The sequence below is a fragment of the Embiotoca jacksoni genome, unplaced genomic scaffold (assembly GCF_022577435.1).
Source record: "Embiotoca jacksoni isolate LCO1_2020_lvr unplaced genomic scaffold, fEmbJac1.0.p SCAF_103, whole genome shotgun sequence".
In the NCBI taxonomy this organism is placed as follows: Eukaryota; Metazoa; Chordata; class Actinopteri; family Embiotocidae; genus Embiotoca; species Embiotoca jacksoni.
In genome coordinates, this window is record NW_027185234.1 from 76,721 (window position 1) to 93,320 (window position 16,600).

The 16,600-nt window shown below is 44.1% G+C and overlaps 1 protein-coding gene across 3 annotated transcripts; it reads left to right on the top strand.

Annotated features, from left to right (window-relative positions):
- The first annotated feature begins 269 nt into the window (after positions 1–269).
- Positions 270–14,821, top strand: LOC138213724 (uncharacterized). 3 transcript variants are annotated; one of them, XR_011179555.1, is made up of 5 exons: positions 271–795; positions 994–1,061; positions 6,708–6,822; positions 7,613–10,828; positions 11,014–14,821. XR_011179555.1 is itself a non-coding variant. In XM_069174988.1 (4 exons), the coding sequence occupies exons 1-4, from the start codon at positions 531–533 to the stop codon at positions 8,629–8,631; spliced, it is 1,464 nt and encodes a 487-aa protein (XP_069031089.1). In that variant the 5' UTR covers positions 270–530; the 3' UTR covers positions 8,632–14,821. The 3 variants fall into 3 exon arrangements, 2 of the variants coding, with proteins under 2 accessions (XP_069031089.1, XP_069031081.1); XM_069174988.1 differs by having other exon boundaries at positions 270–795; positions 6,711–6,822; positions 7,613–14,821; XM_069174980.1 differs by having other exon boundaries at positions 7,613–14,821.
- The last annotated feature ends 1,779 nt before the right edge of the window (positions 14,822–16,600 follow it).

Sequence of the window (16,600 nt, forward strand, 5' to 3'; positions counted from 1 at the left end):
AAAATCTATTTACCTCAAAGGTAGAAAGTCAAATAGAACTTAGTTCTTAATAGAATTGGAATAAAAGTCCAGCAGTTTAACTCTCACTTGAATAAAAACAAATCTGTCTTTGAGTGAAAAACAGAATCCTGTCATACAAATTCCAGGAAGCAGAACCAAACTAGTTTATCAATCTAGATAACCTAAAACAGCAGATGCAATATGAACTTAGCAGAGAAGCCTATTTAAAGATCATACAAATTAATAAAGATTCTAATAATTAAAATATTATTTGTATTATTAATCTTCATCACGGGGGTCCAAACGGACAGCAGCCTGTGGAGTGATGCTGAACAACAAACTGACGTCATCAGGAGGCGACTCTGGCTCCTCAGAGCCACAACATTGCCGGGCACGTTAAAGGCGGCCGACAGAGAACCGGACCGGAGGTTCTGTGTGTCTGCGGATCTGTCGACGTCCCAGCACCGCAGCAGCAGCGGCCGCCGTCCGCCGCGCGCATCTGCCCGCGCAGGAAGACACCGACAGAGCGGATGATGGCGGACTGTGTCGGCTTCCAGGCGCAGATCGCCTCGATCATCGAGATACTCGCCAACTCTGCGGTGGCGGAGATCTGCAAACTGGTGGAGGACGGATACGCGGCGCTGCGCTCCCAGATGGAGCAGGAGCGGCAGAGGAGCGGCAAGGAGAACGACGCGCTGCGGCAGAAGGTGCGCGAGATGGACGTGAAGATGAGGAGCTACGAGAGGAAGATGAGGAGACGGAGTCTGCACGCCGTTCATTTCAGGCCACCGGGAGGTAAGACGTGCAGAGGGAAGGGGGCGGGGCCTCAGCTGCACCGTCACAGATCAGGACGCATCAGGGGGTGTTAAAGAGTTTGTCACACATCATCATCTTCATCATCATCACTGAGTGAAACATTATCATCATCGTCTTCCCATCTGACCTGTGATGATGAAGATGATGAACTGTTCAGGTTTCTGCGTTTTGTTCCAGGAGCTGACTACCGTGCCTCTCTGGCGCCGCCTGCTGCTGAAGACCGAGCATTTCATCAAATTTCAAAGGTAAATATAGTGATGTCACGTGATTTAACGCCCACACACCGTGTTTGAGGAAGTGATGTCACGTGATTTCACACTGTTTAAGGAAGTGATATCACTTGATGTCACACAGTTTAAGGAAGTGATGTCACGTGATTTTACACCGTTTGAGGAAGTGATGTCACGTGATTTCACAGTTTAAGGAAGTGATGTCATGTGATTTTACACCGTGATTGAGGAAGTGATGTCACGTAATTTTACACTGTTTAAGGGAGTGATGTCACGTGATTTTACACCGTTTGAGGAAGTGATGTCACGTGATTTAACGCCCACACACCGTGTTTGAGGAAGTGATGTCACGTGATTTCACATCGTGTTTAAGGAAGTGATGTCAAATGATTTTACACCGTGTTTGAGGAAGTGATGTCACGTGATTTCACAGTTTAAGGAAGTGATGTCACGTGATTTCCTATCGTGTTTAAGGAAGTGATGTCATGTGATTTCACGTCGTGTTTAAGGAAGTGATGTCACGTGATTTCCTATCGTGTTTAAGGAAGTGATGTCATATGATTTCACACTGTTTAAGGAAGTGATGTCATGTGATTTTACACCGTGTTTAAGGAAGTGGTCACATGATTTCACACTGTTTAAGGAAGTGATGTCATGTGATTTTACACCGTGTTTAAGGAAGTGATGTCACATGATTTCACACTGTTTAAGGAAGTGATGTCATGTGATTTCACATCGTGTTTAAGGGACTGATGTCACGTGATTTTACACCGTGTTTGAGGAAGTGATGTCACATGATTTCACACTGTTTAAGGAAGTGATGTCATGTGATTTTACACTGTTTAAGGAAGTGGTGTCATGTGATTTCACAGTTTAAGGAAGTGATGTCACGTGATTTTACACCGTTTGAGGAAGTGATGTCACGTGATTTTACACCGTTTGAGGAAGTGATGTCACGTGATTTCACAGTTTAAGGAAGTGATGTCATGTGATTTTACACTGTGATTGAGGAAGTGATGTCACGTGATTTTACACTGTTTAAGGGAGTGATGTCACGTGATTTCACACTGTTTAAGGAAGTGATGTCACGTGATTTCCTATCGTGTTTAAGGAAGTGATGTCATGTGATTTCACACTGTTTAAGGAAGTGATGTCACGTGACTTTACACCGTGTTTAAGGAAGTGATGTCACATGATTTCACACTGTTTAAGGAAGTGATGTCATGTGATTTTACACCGTGTTTGAGGAAGTGATGTCATGTGATTTCGCATCGTGTTTAAGGGAGTGATGTCACGTGATTTCCCATAGTGTTGAAGGAAGTGATGTCACATGACTTCACACTGTTTAAGGAAGTGATGTCACGTGATTTTACACTGTTTAAGGAAGTGGTGTCATGTGATTTCACAGTTTAAGGAAGTGGTCACATGATTTCACACTGTTTAAGGAAGTGATGTCATATGATTTTACACCGTGTTTAAGGAAGTGATGTCACGTGATTTCACACTGTTTAAGGAAGTGATGTCATGTGATTTTACACCGTGTTTGAGGAAGTGATGTCATGTGATTTCGCATCGTGTTTAAGGGAGTGATGTCACGTGATTTCCCATAGTGTTGAAGGAAGTGATGTCACATGATTTCACACTGTTTAAGGAAGTGATGTCACATGATTTCACACTGTTTAAGGAAGTGATGTCATGTGATTTTACACTGTTTAAGGAAGTGGTGTCATGTGATTTCACAGTTTAAGGAAGTGGTCACATGATTTCACACTGTTTAAGGAAGTGATGTCATATGATTTTACACCGTGTTTGAGGAAGTGATGTCACGTGATTTCCCATAGTGTTGAAGGAAGTGATGTCACATGATTTCACACTGTTTAAGGAAGTGATGTCACATGATTTCACACTGTTTAAGGAAGTGATGTCCTGTGATTTTACACCGTGTTTGAGGAAGTGATGTCATGTGATTTCACATCGTGTTTAAGGAAGTGATGTCACGTGATTTCACAGTTTAAGGAAGTGATGCCACGTGATTTCACACTGTTTAAGGAAGTGATGTCACATGATTTCACACTGTTTAAGGAAGTGATGTCATGTGATTTCACATCGTGTTTAAGGGACTGATGTCACGTGATTTTACACCGTGTTTGAGGAAGTGATGTCACATGATTTCACACTGTTTAAGGAAGTGATGTCAAATGATTTTACACCGTGTTTGAGGAAGTGATGTCACGTGATTTCACACTGTTTAAGGAAGTGATGTCACGTGATTTCCTATCGTGTTTAAGGAAGTGATGTCACGTGACTTTACACCGTGTTTAAGGAAGTGATGTCACATGATTTCACACTGTTTAAGGAAGTGATGTCATGTGATTTTACACCGTGTTTGAGGAAGTGATGTCATGTGATTTCGCATCGTGTTTAAGGGAGTGATGTCACGTGATTTCCCATAGTGTTGAAGGAAGTGATGTCACATGACTTCACACTGTTTAAGGAAGTGATGTCACGTGATTTTACACTGTTTAAGGAAGTGGTGTCATGTGATTTCACAGTTTAAGGAAGTGGTCACATGATTTCACACTGTTTAAGGAAGTGATGTCATATGATTTTACACCGTGTTTGAGGAAGTGATGTCATGTGATTTCACATCGTGTTTAAGGGAGTGATGTCACGTGATTTCCCATAGTGTTGAAGGAAGTGATGTCACATGATTTCACACTGTTTAAGGAAGTGATGTCACGTGATTTCACATTGTGTTTAAGGGAGTGATGTCACATGATTTCCCATCGTGTTTAAGGAAGTGATGTCAAATGATTTTACACCGTGTTTGACGAAGTGATGTCACGTGATTTCACACTGTTTAAGGAAGTGATGTCACGTGATTTCCTATCGTGTTTAAGGAAGTGATGTCACGTGATTTCACACTGTTTAAGGAAGTGATGTCACGTGACTTTACACCGTGTTTAAGGAAGTGATGTCACATGATTTCACACTGTTTAAGGAAGTGATGTCATATGATTTTACACCGTGTTTAAGGAAGTGATGTCACGTGATTTCACACTGTTTAAGGAAGTGATGTCATGTGATTTTACACCGTGTTTGAGGAAGTGATGTCATGTGATTTCGCATCGTGTTTAAGGGAGTGATGTCACGTGATTTCCCATAGTGTTGAAGGAAGTGATGTCACATGATTTCACACTGTTTAAGGAAGTGATGTCACATGATTTCACACTGTTTAAGGAAGTGATGTCATGTGATTTTACACTGTTTAAGGAAGTGGTGTCATGTGATTTCACAGTTTAAGGAAGTGGTCACATGATTTCACACTGTTTAAGGAAGTGATGTCATATGATTTTACACCGTGTTTGAGGAAGTGATGTCACGTGATTTCCCATAGTGTTGAAGGAAGTGATGTCACATGATTTCACACTGTTTAAGGAAGTGATGTCCTGTGATTTTACACCGTGTTTGAGGAAGTGATGTCATGTGATTTCACATCGTGTTTAAGGAAGTGATGTCACGTGATTTCACAGTTTAAGGAAGTGATGCCACGTGATTTCACACTGTTTAAGGAAGTGATGTCACATGATTTCACACTGTTTAAGGAAGTGATGTCATGTGATTTCACATCGTGTTTAAGGGACTGATGTCACGTGATTTTACACCGTGTTTGAGGAAGTGATGTCACATGATTTCACACTGTTTAAGGAAGTGATGTCATGTGATTTTACACTGTTTAAGGAAGTGGTGTCATGTGATTTCACAGTTTAAGGAAGTGATGTCACGTGATTTTACACCGTTTGAGGAAGTGATGTCATGTGATTTTACACTGTGTTTAAGGAAGTGGTGTCATGTGATTTCACAGTTTAAGGAAGTGATGTCACGTGATTTTACACTGTTTGAGGAAGTGATGTCACGTGATTTCACAGTTTAAGGAAGTGATGTCAAGTGATTTTACACCGTGATTGAGGAAGTGATGTCACGTGATTTTACACTGTTTAAGGGAGTGATGTCACGTGATTTTACACCGTTTGAGGAAGTGATGTCACGTGATTTAACGCCCACACACCGTGTTTGAGGAAGTGATGTCACGTGATTTCACACTGTTTAAGGAAGTGATGTCACGTGATTTCACATTGTGTTTAAGGGAGTGATGTCACATGATTTCCCATCGTGTTTAAGGAAGTGATGTCAAATGATTTTACACCGTGTTTGAGGAAGTGATGTCACGTGATTTCACACTGTTTAAGGAAGTGATGTCACGTGATTTCCTATCGTGTTTAAGGAAGTGATGTCATGTGATTTCACACTGTTTAAGGAAGTGATGTCACGTGACTTTACACCGTGTTTAAGGAAGTGATGTCACATGATTTCACACTGTTTAAGGAAGTGATGTCATATGATTTTACACCGTGTTTAAGGAAGTGATGTCACGTGATTTCACACTGTTTAAGGAAGTGATGTCATGTGATTTTACACCGTGTTTGAGGAAGTGATGTCATGTGATTTCGCATCGTGTTTAAGGGAGTGATGTCACGTGATTTCCCATAGTGTTGAAGGAAGTGATGTCACATGATTTCACACTGTTTAAGGAAGTGATGTCCTGTGATTTTACACCGTGTTTGAGGAAGTGATGTCATGTGATTTCACATCGTGTTTAAGGAAGTGGTGTCACGTGATTTCACAGTTTAAGGAAGTGATGTCATGTGATTTCACACTGTTTAAGGAAGTGATGTCACATGATTTCACACTGTTTAAGGAAGTGATGTCATGTGATTTCACATCGTGTTTAAGGGACTGATGTCACGTGATTTTACACCGTGTTTGAGGAAGTGATGTCACATGATTTCTCACTGTTTAAGGAAGTGATGTCATGTGATTTTACACTGTGTTTAAGGAAGTGGTGTCATGTGATTTCACAGTTTAAGGAAGTGATGTCACGTGATTTCACACTGTTTAAAGAAGTGATGTCATGTGATTTTACACTGTTTAAGGAAGTGATGTCACGTGATTTTACACCGTTTGAGGAAGTGATGTCACGTGATTTCACAGTTTAAGGAAGTGATGTCATGTGATTTTACACCGTGATTGAGGAAGTGATGTCACGTGATTTTACACTGTTTAAGGGAGTGATGTCACGTGATTTTACACCGTTTGAGGAAGTGATGTCACGTGTTTTTACACCGTGTTTGAGGAAGTGATGTCACGTGATTTCACACTGTTTAAGGAAGTGATGTCATTTGATTTTACACCATGTTTAAGGATGTGATGTCATGTGATTTCACATCGTGTTTAATGGAGTGATGTCACGTGATTTTACACCGTGTTTGAGGAAGTGATGTCACGTGATTTCATACTGTTTAAGGAAGTGATGTCACGTGATTTTACACCATGTTTAAGGAAGTGATGTCACGTGATTTCCCATCGTGTTTAAGGAAGTGATGTCACGGTAACATGATGGTGGGGAGTGTCAGTAGAGATGTGATGACGTTTCCCAGCAGGATGTGTTTGGCTGTTTTTCTAACTTCCTGCTGCTTCCCTCACAGTGTACATAGAACAATGTGTTGTGGAGAACTTGTCTTTGATAACGAGGTTTCAGGTGGTCCACATGTTGAATATCTGTACAGATCTGTCTGCTAGCTCCTTTTCTCTGGTTCCCAGCAGGAGGAAGTTAAGATGCTGCCACTGGTGAAGCAGGAGAAAGAGGAAAAAGACAACTGCAACCTGGACCTCAAGGTGGAGGTGAACATCAGGGCAGAGTGTGGCCTCTCTACAGGTGAGTGTGGTTCTTTACAGGATAGTGTGGTTCTCTACAGGATAGTGTGGTTCTCTACAGGTGAGTGCGGTTCCCTACAGGTGAGTGCAATTCCCTACAGGTGAGTGCGGTTCCCTACAGGTGAGTGTGGTTCTCTACTTGTGAGTGTGATTCTCTCTCTACAGGTGAGTGTGGCCTCTCTACAGGTGAGTGTGGTTCTCTACAGGTGAGTGTGGTTCTCTGCTGGTGATTATGGTTCTCTCTCTACAGGTGAGTGTGGCCTCTCTACAGGTGAGTGTGGTTCTCTACAGGTGAGTGTGGTTCTCTACTGGTCATTATGGTTCTCTCTCTACAGGTGAGTGTGGTTCTCTACAGGTAAGTGTGGCCTCTCTACAGGTGAGTGTGGTTCTCTACAGGTAAGTGTGGCCTCTCTACAGGTGAGCGTAGTTCTCTACTGGTGATTATGGTTCTCTCTCTACAGGTGAGTGTGGTTCTCTACAGGTAAGTGTAGCCTCTCTACAGGTGAGTGTGGTTCTCTACAGGTAAGTGTGGCCTCTCTACAGGTGAGTGTAGTTCTCTACAGGTGAGTGTGGTTCTGAGTGTGGTTCTCTACTGGTGAGTGTAGTTCTCTGATTGAGTAATGTTACACGTGTCTCCATGTCATGCTCAGATTCTTTTAGAATAACTATGAACCAAATGAAAGTCGTCGGTCTGATCTTTGGAGTGCTGCAGTTCCTGATGAGAACCCAGCAGTGATGTTTCTGAATGGTTCCCTTCATTGGTTCCTCTCTGCTCCTATGTGCCCCTGCAGCCCTGGTGCCCAGTGACGAGCCCACCCCCACTGATACTGGTCTCGACACCAGTGTCACCGGCTTAGCCTCCTCCACCCCCACCTCCCTTACTGACGCCACAGTGGACCTGACATGCAGACCTCGAGCTAAACATAAGTCCACCAAGCCTCCAGGTACCAGTGTGACAGTGAGCAGTGGAGAGGGCGCGACCGCTGAAGCCGCCTGCGGGGACCTCACGGGGGTCCAACCGGACGGCGCTCTGAAACCGGAGGTCCAGGCGGACAACCCGACAGAAAACGAACTTCATCCCTCTCAGCTATCGGCCCCTGCAGCCTCAAATGCACCGAGCCCAGACCGCCTCAGCAGCCTGGGCCTGGACCTGGCCTGGATGCAGGAGCGGGTCAGCCACCTGGGGGCAGCGTATGCAGTCGCTCAGCTGGGTTTGGGAAACTCAGATACTGGACACCCGTCGGCCTCCTTCCCCTCTCAGGGGGCCGACAGTCTGGACGGACCCCCCACCATGCTCTTCACCGGCGCCGCTCACGAGATGGCTGCGTTTGCCGCCTCCTTCGACATGGCCGCCGCTGCCGCAGCAGCTGTCGGTGCTGCACCTCCTCCTCCCCCTCCCCCCACAGCTCCTTCTGCCACCTCGTCCAGCCAGAGGCGGCCCTACCGGAGCGGCGCTGCTGCTGCTAAAGAACCTGCCGTGTGCGGCGTGTGCGGTCGTGTGTTCTCCAGTACGGCAGCTCTGGAGCTGCACCAGAGGGTGCACACAGGAGAGAGACCCTACACCTGCCCCCACTGTGGGAAGGGCTTCGCCCAGCCCAACAACCTGCGGGTCCACCTCCTCATCCACACTGGGGAGAGGCGCTATCGATGTACGCTGTGCGGGAAGAGCTTCATCTCGTCAAGCCACCTGAAGAGGCACCGCACCGTTCACACACAGGAGAAACCCTACAGCTGCTCCCGGTGCGGACAGTCCTTCAGCCAGATGTGCAGCGTCCGCCGACACCGGCAGCAGTCTCAGTGTGGCCTGTAGGCCGACCGGCTTCCGGCTTTGACTGATCTTATGTTCCCTCACTGAGGAGACGACTGCTTCCTGTGATGTCACGACATGTAGAGTTGATGTTCCTCCTCCATCACTGTAGATTCCCCTGAAACCTCTTCACACCGAGTGGACCAACACCTCCCACAGTTCATTCATCAGAACACGGTCTCTTGGTGAAGAGCATCTGGTTTACAGAGAAAACACACTGATGATGATGGTGCGGAGCTTTCATCACAGGTCTCCTGCCCACACAGGATAAACACGGCTGTGTTGAACACCTCTGTAGTGTCGAGGTCATCACTTAAACCAAATCTGTCCTTGTGCTGTGATTTCTGAAAACACTTCCTGTTTCTGTGGTTTGTGTAGGACTTCCTGTTTGTCACCCTGAATTTAAAGGACATGTCCTTGGTGGATACGTCGCTGGGACAAGATGGAAGCTGTTAGTGTTGTTAGCGGCTCAGTAGTTAGCCTGTGGAGGTGCATATGACTAATAATGAAGTGCCCTTAAAGCAGTGGTTCTCAAAGTGGTGGGGCGTCCCCCCCTTGAGGGACATAGACATGAAGGGGAAGGGGGGATGGAGGGAGTGTTGGCTGGGTGGAACAATGTTATGCGGAACTAATGTTAGGTGACTGCAACCACTCAGGGTCAATCTGTGCTAGGTCTAGGACACACTGTTAGGTCTAGGACACTGTGTTAGTTCTAGAACACTGAGTGTTATGTCTAAGACACTCCGTGTTATATCTAGGACACTGTGTTAAGTCTACGACACCCTGTTAGGTCGAGAACAGTTACGTCTAGTACACCACGTGTTAGGTCTAGGACACCCTGTGTTAGGTCTATGACACTGTTAAGTCTAAGACACTGTGTTACGTCTAGAACACTGTGTTAGGTCTAGGACACCCTGTGTTAGGTCTAGGACACCCTGTGTTAGGTCTATGACACTGTTAAGTCTAAGACACTGTGTTACGTCTAGAACACTGTGTTAGGTCTAGGACACCCTGTGTTAGGTCTAGGGCACCCTGTGTTAGGTCTAGAACACTGTTTTATGTCTAGGACAGTGTGTTAGGTCTAGGACACCCTGTGTTAAGTCTACGACACCCTGTGGTAAGTCTAGGACACCCCGTGTTAGGTCTAGGAAAGTGTGTTAGGTCTAGGACACTGTGTTGGGTCTAGGACACTGTTAAAAATCTAATACACCGTGTGTTAGGTCTTCCAGAACACATGTCTAGGATACTGTTATGTCTCGGACACTGTTATGTCTAGGAACCTCTGTGTTATGTCAAGGACACTGTTAGGTCTAGGACAATCTGTGTTAGGTCTAGGACAGCTTGTTAGGTGTAGACCACTCTGTTATGTCTAGGAAACTCTGTGTTAGGTCTAGGACACTGTGTTAGGTCTGGAACACTTAGTGTTAGGTCTAGGACACCCTGTTTTAGGTCAAGGACACCATTTGTCATGTCTAAGACACTGTGTTATGTCTAGGACAATCTGTGTTAAGTCTACGACACCCTGTTAGGTCTAGAACAGTTACGTCTAGTACACCATGTGTTAGGTCTAGGACAGTGTGTTAGGTTTAGGACACCCTGTGTTAGGTCTATGACACTGTTAAGTCTAAGACACTGTGTTACGTCTAGAACACTGTGTTATGTCTAGGGCACTATGTTATGACTAGGACACTGTGTTATGTCTAGGAAACTGTTACGTCTAGGACACCCCTTGTTAGGTATAGGACACCATGTGTTATGTCTCGGACACTGTTATGTCTAGTTCAGTGTGTTTGGTCTAGGACACTGTTATGTCTAGGAACCTCTGTGTTATGTCAAGGACACTGTGTTAGGTCTAGGACAATCTGTGTTAGGTCTAGGACACTGTTAGGTCTAGGGCACTGTGTGTTAGGCTTAGGACACTGTGTTCATTTCTAGTAAACTATGTTATGTCTAAGACACTGTGTTAGGTCTAGGAAACTGTTAAAAATATAATACACTGTGTGTTAGGTCTTCTGGAACACTTATGTCTAGGACACTGTGTTAGGTCTAGGTCAGTGTGTTTGGTCTAGGACACTGTGTTATGGCTAGGACACTGTGTTAGGTCTAGGGCACTGTGTTAGGTCTAGGACAATGTGTTAGGTCTAGGACAATGTGTTAGGTGTAGGACACCCTGTTTTAGGTCAAGGACACCGTGTGTTATGTCTAGGACACTGTGTTATGTTTAAGACACTCCGTGTTATGTCTAGGACACTGTGTTAAGTCTATGACACCCTGTCTAGAACAGTTACGTCTAGTACACCCCGTGTTACGTCTAGGACAGTGTGTTAGGTCTAGGACACTGTTACACCTAAGACACTGTGTTAGATCTAGGACACCCTGTGTTAGGTCTAGGACACACTTTGTTAGGTCTAGGACACTGTTTTAGGTCTAGGTCAGTGTGTTTGGTCTAGGACACTGTTATGGCTAGGACACTGTGTTATGGCTAGGACACTGTGTTAGGTCTAGGGCACTGTGTTAGGTCTAGGACAATGTGTTAGGTCTAGGACACTGTTATGTCTAGGAAACTGTGTGTTATGTCTAGGACACTGTTAGGTGTAGGACACTGCGTCATATCTGGGACACTATTTATTAGGTATAGGATACTGTGTGTTAGGTCTAGGACACTGTGATAGGTGTTATGTCTAGGACACTGGTAGGTCTAGAACACCTGTGGTAGGCCTAGGACACTGTGTTAGGTCTAGGATACTGTGTTAGGTCTGGGACACTGTGTTCGGTTTAGGACACTGTGTTAGGTCCAGGACACTGTTAGGTCTTGGACACTGTGTGTTAGGCCTAGGACCCACTGTTGATTTAGGACTCCCTGTTTTTGATCTAGGACACCCTGTGTTAGGTGTAGGACACTGCATTATGTGTAGGACACTATTTGTTAGGTATAGGATACTGTGTGTTAGGTCTAGGACTCTGTGTTACGTCTAGGACAGTGTTAGGTCTAGGACGCTGTGTTACGTCTAGGACAGTGTGTGTTAGGTCTAGGACACACACACATAGACACATAGACAGACCCACACACACAGACAAACAGACACCCACATACACAATAACTATCACTTAACCACTGTGCGAAAATACTGAGTCTGGAAATAGTCTGCAGATTCGCCTCAACAGGATGGTTGAATCACCTGGTGAAGAGAGTCACCTGGTGAAGTGTGTCCATGATATAATGAGAGCTGTCACTGTGTTTATGATCAAACAGTGCTGATGTGATCACAGATTGTTTCCTGTATATTTGAGCTGCTTGTTGTCGGGAGTCTTTGAGCTCAGAGATGAGATTGTTTTTTAGGAGGAGTCATGTATGAAGTTGTTTAGTAGTTTAGTGATTAACAATGTTTGATGAAACTGGCCTATCTCACAGATGTATTGGGAAAGATTTTCTTGTTAGGGCCTGAGCACCGATGGTGCGAAAGCCCTTTTGTTGTTTCATTTGTCTCTATTATTGAAAAATGGATTGATGGAGCGGTCTAGAGATGAATATCACTTAAAGTGGTTTGTTGAAGTAAAACTTGCTTTTTGCACTTTGGTACAACATAAATTACTGAGAGTAAGAATAAAGGAGTGTTTATGATCTGATTTCTTTCAATACAAGTTATACTTTGACCATTTTATTGGGGCGAGGGGGGGCATGACATTTTATTTCCTTCCAAAGGGGGTCATGACAGAAAAGGTTTGAGAACCACTGCTTTAAAGTAACAATGATATGTTGCAGCTGTTGATGCTCCTCATTCACAGACTGACACGTAGAGGGCGCTGCGACGGGTCAAAGTAATATTTCTATTTATACTACACTGGAAGAGCAAAAGACAACTGCATCAGTCTGAAAGTAGCAGAGACACTTTGTCCCTGTTGGAGGACAGAGACGACGTCCTGCTGTGTCTCATGTAGGCAGCAGGTGGACATGGATGAGATACATCTATATATATATAGATATATATGTATATATGTATATCTATATATAGATAGATGATATGTCTGTTCTCATAACACTATATCTCAGCATCTGAATCCCCACCTGGTGGCTGGTTGCAGCATAGGTCACAATGAAGCTCTTTATATCAAGAGGTTTGTTTCGTGTTCACGCTGCTGATCACGTTGGTTTTCATTACTTATTTGATGCTATAAAATGTTATGTTGTGATTGACAGCTGGTCTGAGTGAACACGGGTCACATGGGTCTGTGGGCGGGACCTCAGCACCAGTGACCACCTGCAGCACGGTGCTGTTGTCTGTTGGCCTCAGTGAGAGGAAGTGTGGTCCATCTTTAAAGAGTGACTACCAGCTGACGAGAGATCAGCTGGGAACACAGAGCAGAGTTTAGCAGCTGGAGAGCTAAAGATCGTTCATGTGCTCCTCCCTGAGGTCCAGACGGATCCGTTACAGAACAGCGTGAGGTCAGCTGTGACGGCCTCAGGCAGGGTTTAGGTTTAACTTTGTTTTTGTGGCCTTTTTAAATGACACTTGTGTTTATAACTGTCGCCCGGGGACCAGCAGCTGTGGAGAGGTTGGGAGTTGATAGAACGAGCTAACAAGTTAACAGCTTCCACCTGCCTCTGTCTTTATGCTAAGCTAGGCTAACCCTGTCCTGAACTGAGCTGAGAAAAACTACAGTTCAATAAAATGTTCTTCTGTCTCCGTGAGATGACACACATATATTCTCTAAAATGTGGGACACTTCCTTTAAAGCAGTTTGTTCATTTGGAGGCGGCGCTGACAGTTTATTTTGGTGTATTGATCATGTTCACCTCTGCAGTATCATCACTGAGTGGCCTTCTCAGAGAAGTCTGGAGCTTCGTCCACACTGACACATATTCAAACGCAGAACTTAGTTTACACTGAGCGTTTACAGTGCTGCGTGTTTCTCATCCTGTTTGTGAGCCTAGAAGGGGAACAGGAGACGTTCACTTCCTGATTGGTTCTAATAATGCAACAACTCCTACAACAGCAGCGTTATCAGCCTGGAGCGCCTAGTTGCACCCACAGACCGTATACAGAACAGGAAGTAGCCTCTGTGACGTCACTAGGCCTACTTCCTGTTATTATGGTTATTTCTCCTGTATACGTGTTTATTTGTTCTGTAAACGTGTTTATTTCTCCTATAAACATGTTTATTTCTCCTATAAACATGTCATGGCTGTCTGAGGACTGACACGCTGCTGCAGCCTCTAGTGGACAGTGGAGGAAGTGCAGTTTTTCTGAAAGCGCAGAATTAGATTGTGTGATCTCCAATTCTCCCTCTAACCATCTCACTCCTCGTGTAAACCTCCAACAGGTCACGTGTCTAACACTGGTGATGTTCAATGCGTGAGAAGTTCTGTGTTTCCAGGTGTTTTCGTATGGACGCAGATTAGTTCTGAAACGGTGCTCAAACTCAGATTGTTTTGGTTTCAAGATGAAACGGTTTCCGTGTGGACGCAGCTTTAAACACTTTGTAGAGTGAACCTTGTAGCCTGCACCTTCTCCCGTCATTGTGTCCGTAGCTTCATTTGTCACAGGATTTGTACTCCCTGTTTATAATGAACTGAGAGAGATATGAAGTGCTGCTGATTTAATTCCTCCTCTTCAGCTGTCTTTTTAATGTCAATCATTCTTTGTTCTCAAATATCAGAGAACAAAGGAGTGTAAAAAGTTTAATGTAGAGCATATATATCAGTCGTGTTTGTATGTAATTGTCACCGAAAAATTAAACATGTTGCCTTTTAATTTTGATTATTATTTGATGACATGGTCATGTTTGTAAAAATGTACGTGTCATTAAACATGTGAAAGGTTTGTGTCATCATCCCTGATCTCAAATACAGACACATTATAGTACATGCACTGTAGTACATGCTACAGTAGACGCACTGTAGTACATGCACTACAGGACATGCACTATAGTGCACGCTGTAGTACACACTACAGTACACGCTACGGTACGCACTACAGTGCACACTGGAGGACACACACTACAGTACACAGTACACCCACTACAGTACACTGTAGTACACACTCTCAGTACACAATCTAGTAAACACACTACATTACACTGTAGAACACACTATAGTACACACTCTAGTAAACACACTACGGTACACACTATAGTAAACACTACGGTACACACTAGCACATACTACGGTACACACTATGGTACACACTAGTACACACTAGTACACACTACGGTACACACTGTAGGAAACATACTACAGTACACACTGTAGTAAACACTACAGTACACACTGTAGGACACTACGGTACACACTGTGGCATATACTACAGTACACACTAGTACACACTACGGTACACACTGTAGTAAACACATTACAGTGCACTAGTAAACATACTACAGTACACACTGTAGTACACACACTACAGTACACACTACGGTACACACTACGTTACACTGGCACACGACGGTACACACTGGTACACAGCACGGTACACTGTGGCACACCCTATGGTACACGCTGTGGGACACACTACGGTACACACTGTAGTACACACTACAGTACACAACAGTACACACTGTAGCAAACATACTACAGGAGACACTGTAGTACACACACTACAGCACACACTAGTAAACACGTTACATTACACTGTAGTAAACATACTACAGTACCAACTGTAGTAAACACACTACAGTACACATTGTAGTACACACACTACAATACACACTGTAGGACACTACACAGTAGTACAGCGAAAAAAATGTCCCCTCTGGGATTAATAAAGTAACTACCTAACCTAACATAACCTAACACACACTACAGTACAAACTGTAGTAAACACATTACAGTACACACTGTAGTAAACACTACAGTACACACTGTAGGACACACTACACACGGTAGTAAACATACTACAGGAGACACTGTAGGGAACATACTACAGTACACACTGTAGTAAACACACTACAGTACACACTGTAGTACACACACTACAATACACACTGTAGGACACAGCACACTGTAGTACAGCGAAAAAAAATGTCCCCTCGGATTAATAAAGTAACGACCTAACCTAACATAACCTAACAGACACTACAGTACAAACTGTAGTAAACACAATACAGTACACACTGTAGTAAACACTACAGTACACACTGTAGTAAACACACTACAGTACACACTGTGGGACACACTACACACGGTAGTAAACATACTACAGGAGACACTGTAGTGAACATACTACAGTACACACTGTAGTAAACATACTACAGGGGACACGAGTACACACACTACAGTACACACTGTAGTAAACACATTACATTACACTGTAGTAAACATACTACAGTACACACTGTAGTAAACACAACAGTACACACTGTAGTAAACACACTACAGTACACACTGTAGTAAACACATTTCAGTACACTGTGGCACACACTACGGTACACTGTAGTAAACACACTACAATACACACTGTAGTAAACACACTACAGTACACACTGCAGTATACACACTACAGTACACAGTGTGGCACACACTACGGTACACAGTGTGGCACACACTACGGTACACACTGTGGGACACTACGGTACTCTGTAGTACACACTATGGTACACACTAGTACACACTACAGCACACACAACAGTACACACTGTAGTAAACACACTACAATACACACTGTAGTAAACACACTACAGTACACACTGTAGGACACACTACACACTGTAGTGAACATACTACAGTACACACTGTAGTAAACTCACAACAGGGGACACTGTAGTACACACACTACAGTACACACTGTAGTAAACACATTACATTACACTGTAGTAAACATACTATAGTACAGACTGTAGTAAACACACTACAGTACACAATAGTACACACTACTGTACACTGGCACACACTACGGTACACACTGTAGTAAACACACTACACTACACACTGTAGTAAACACACTCCAGTACACACTGTAGTAAACACCACAGTACA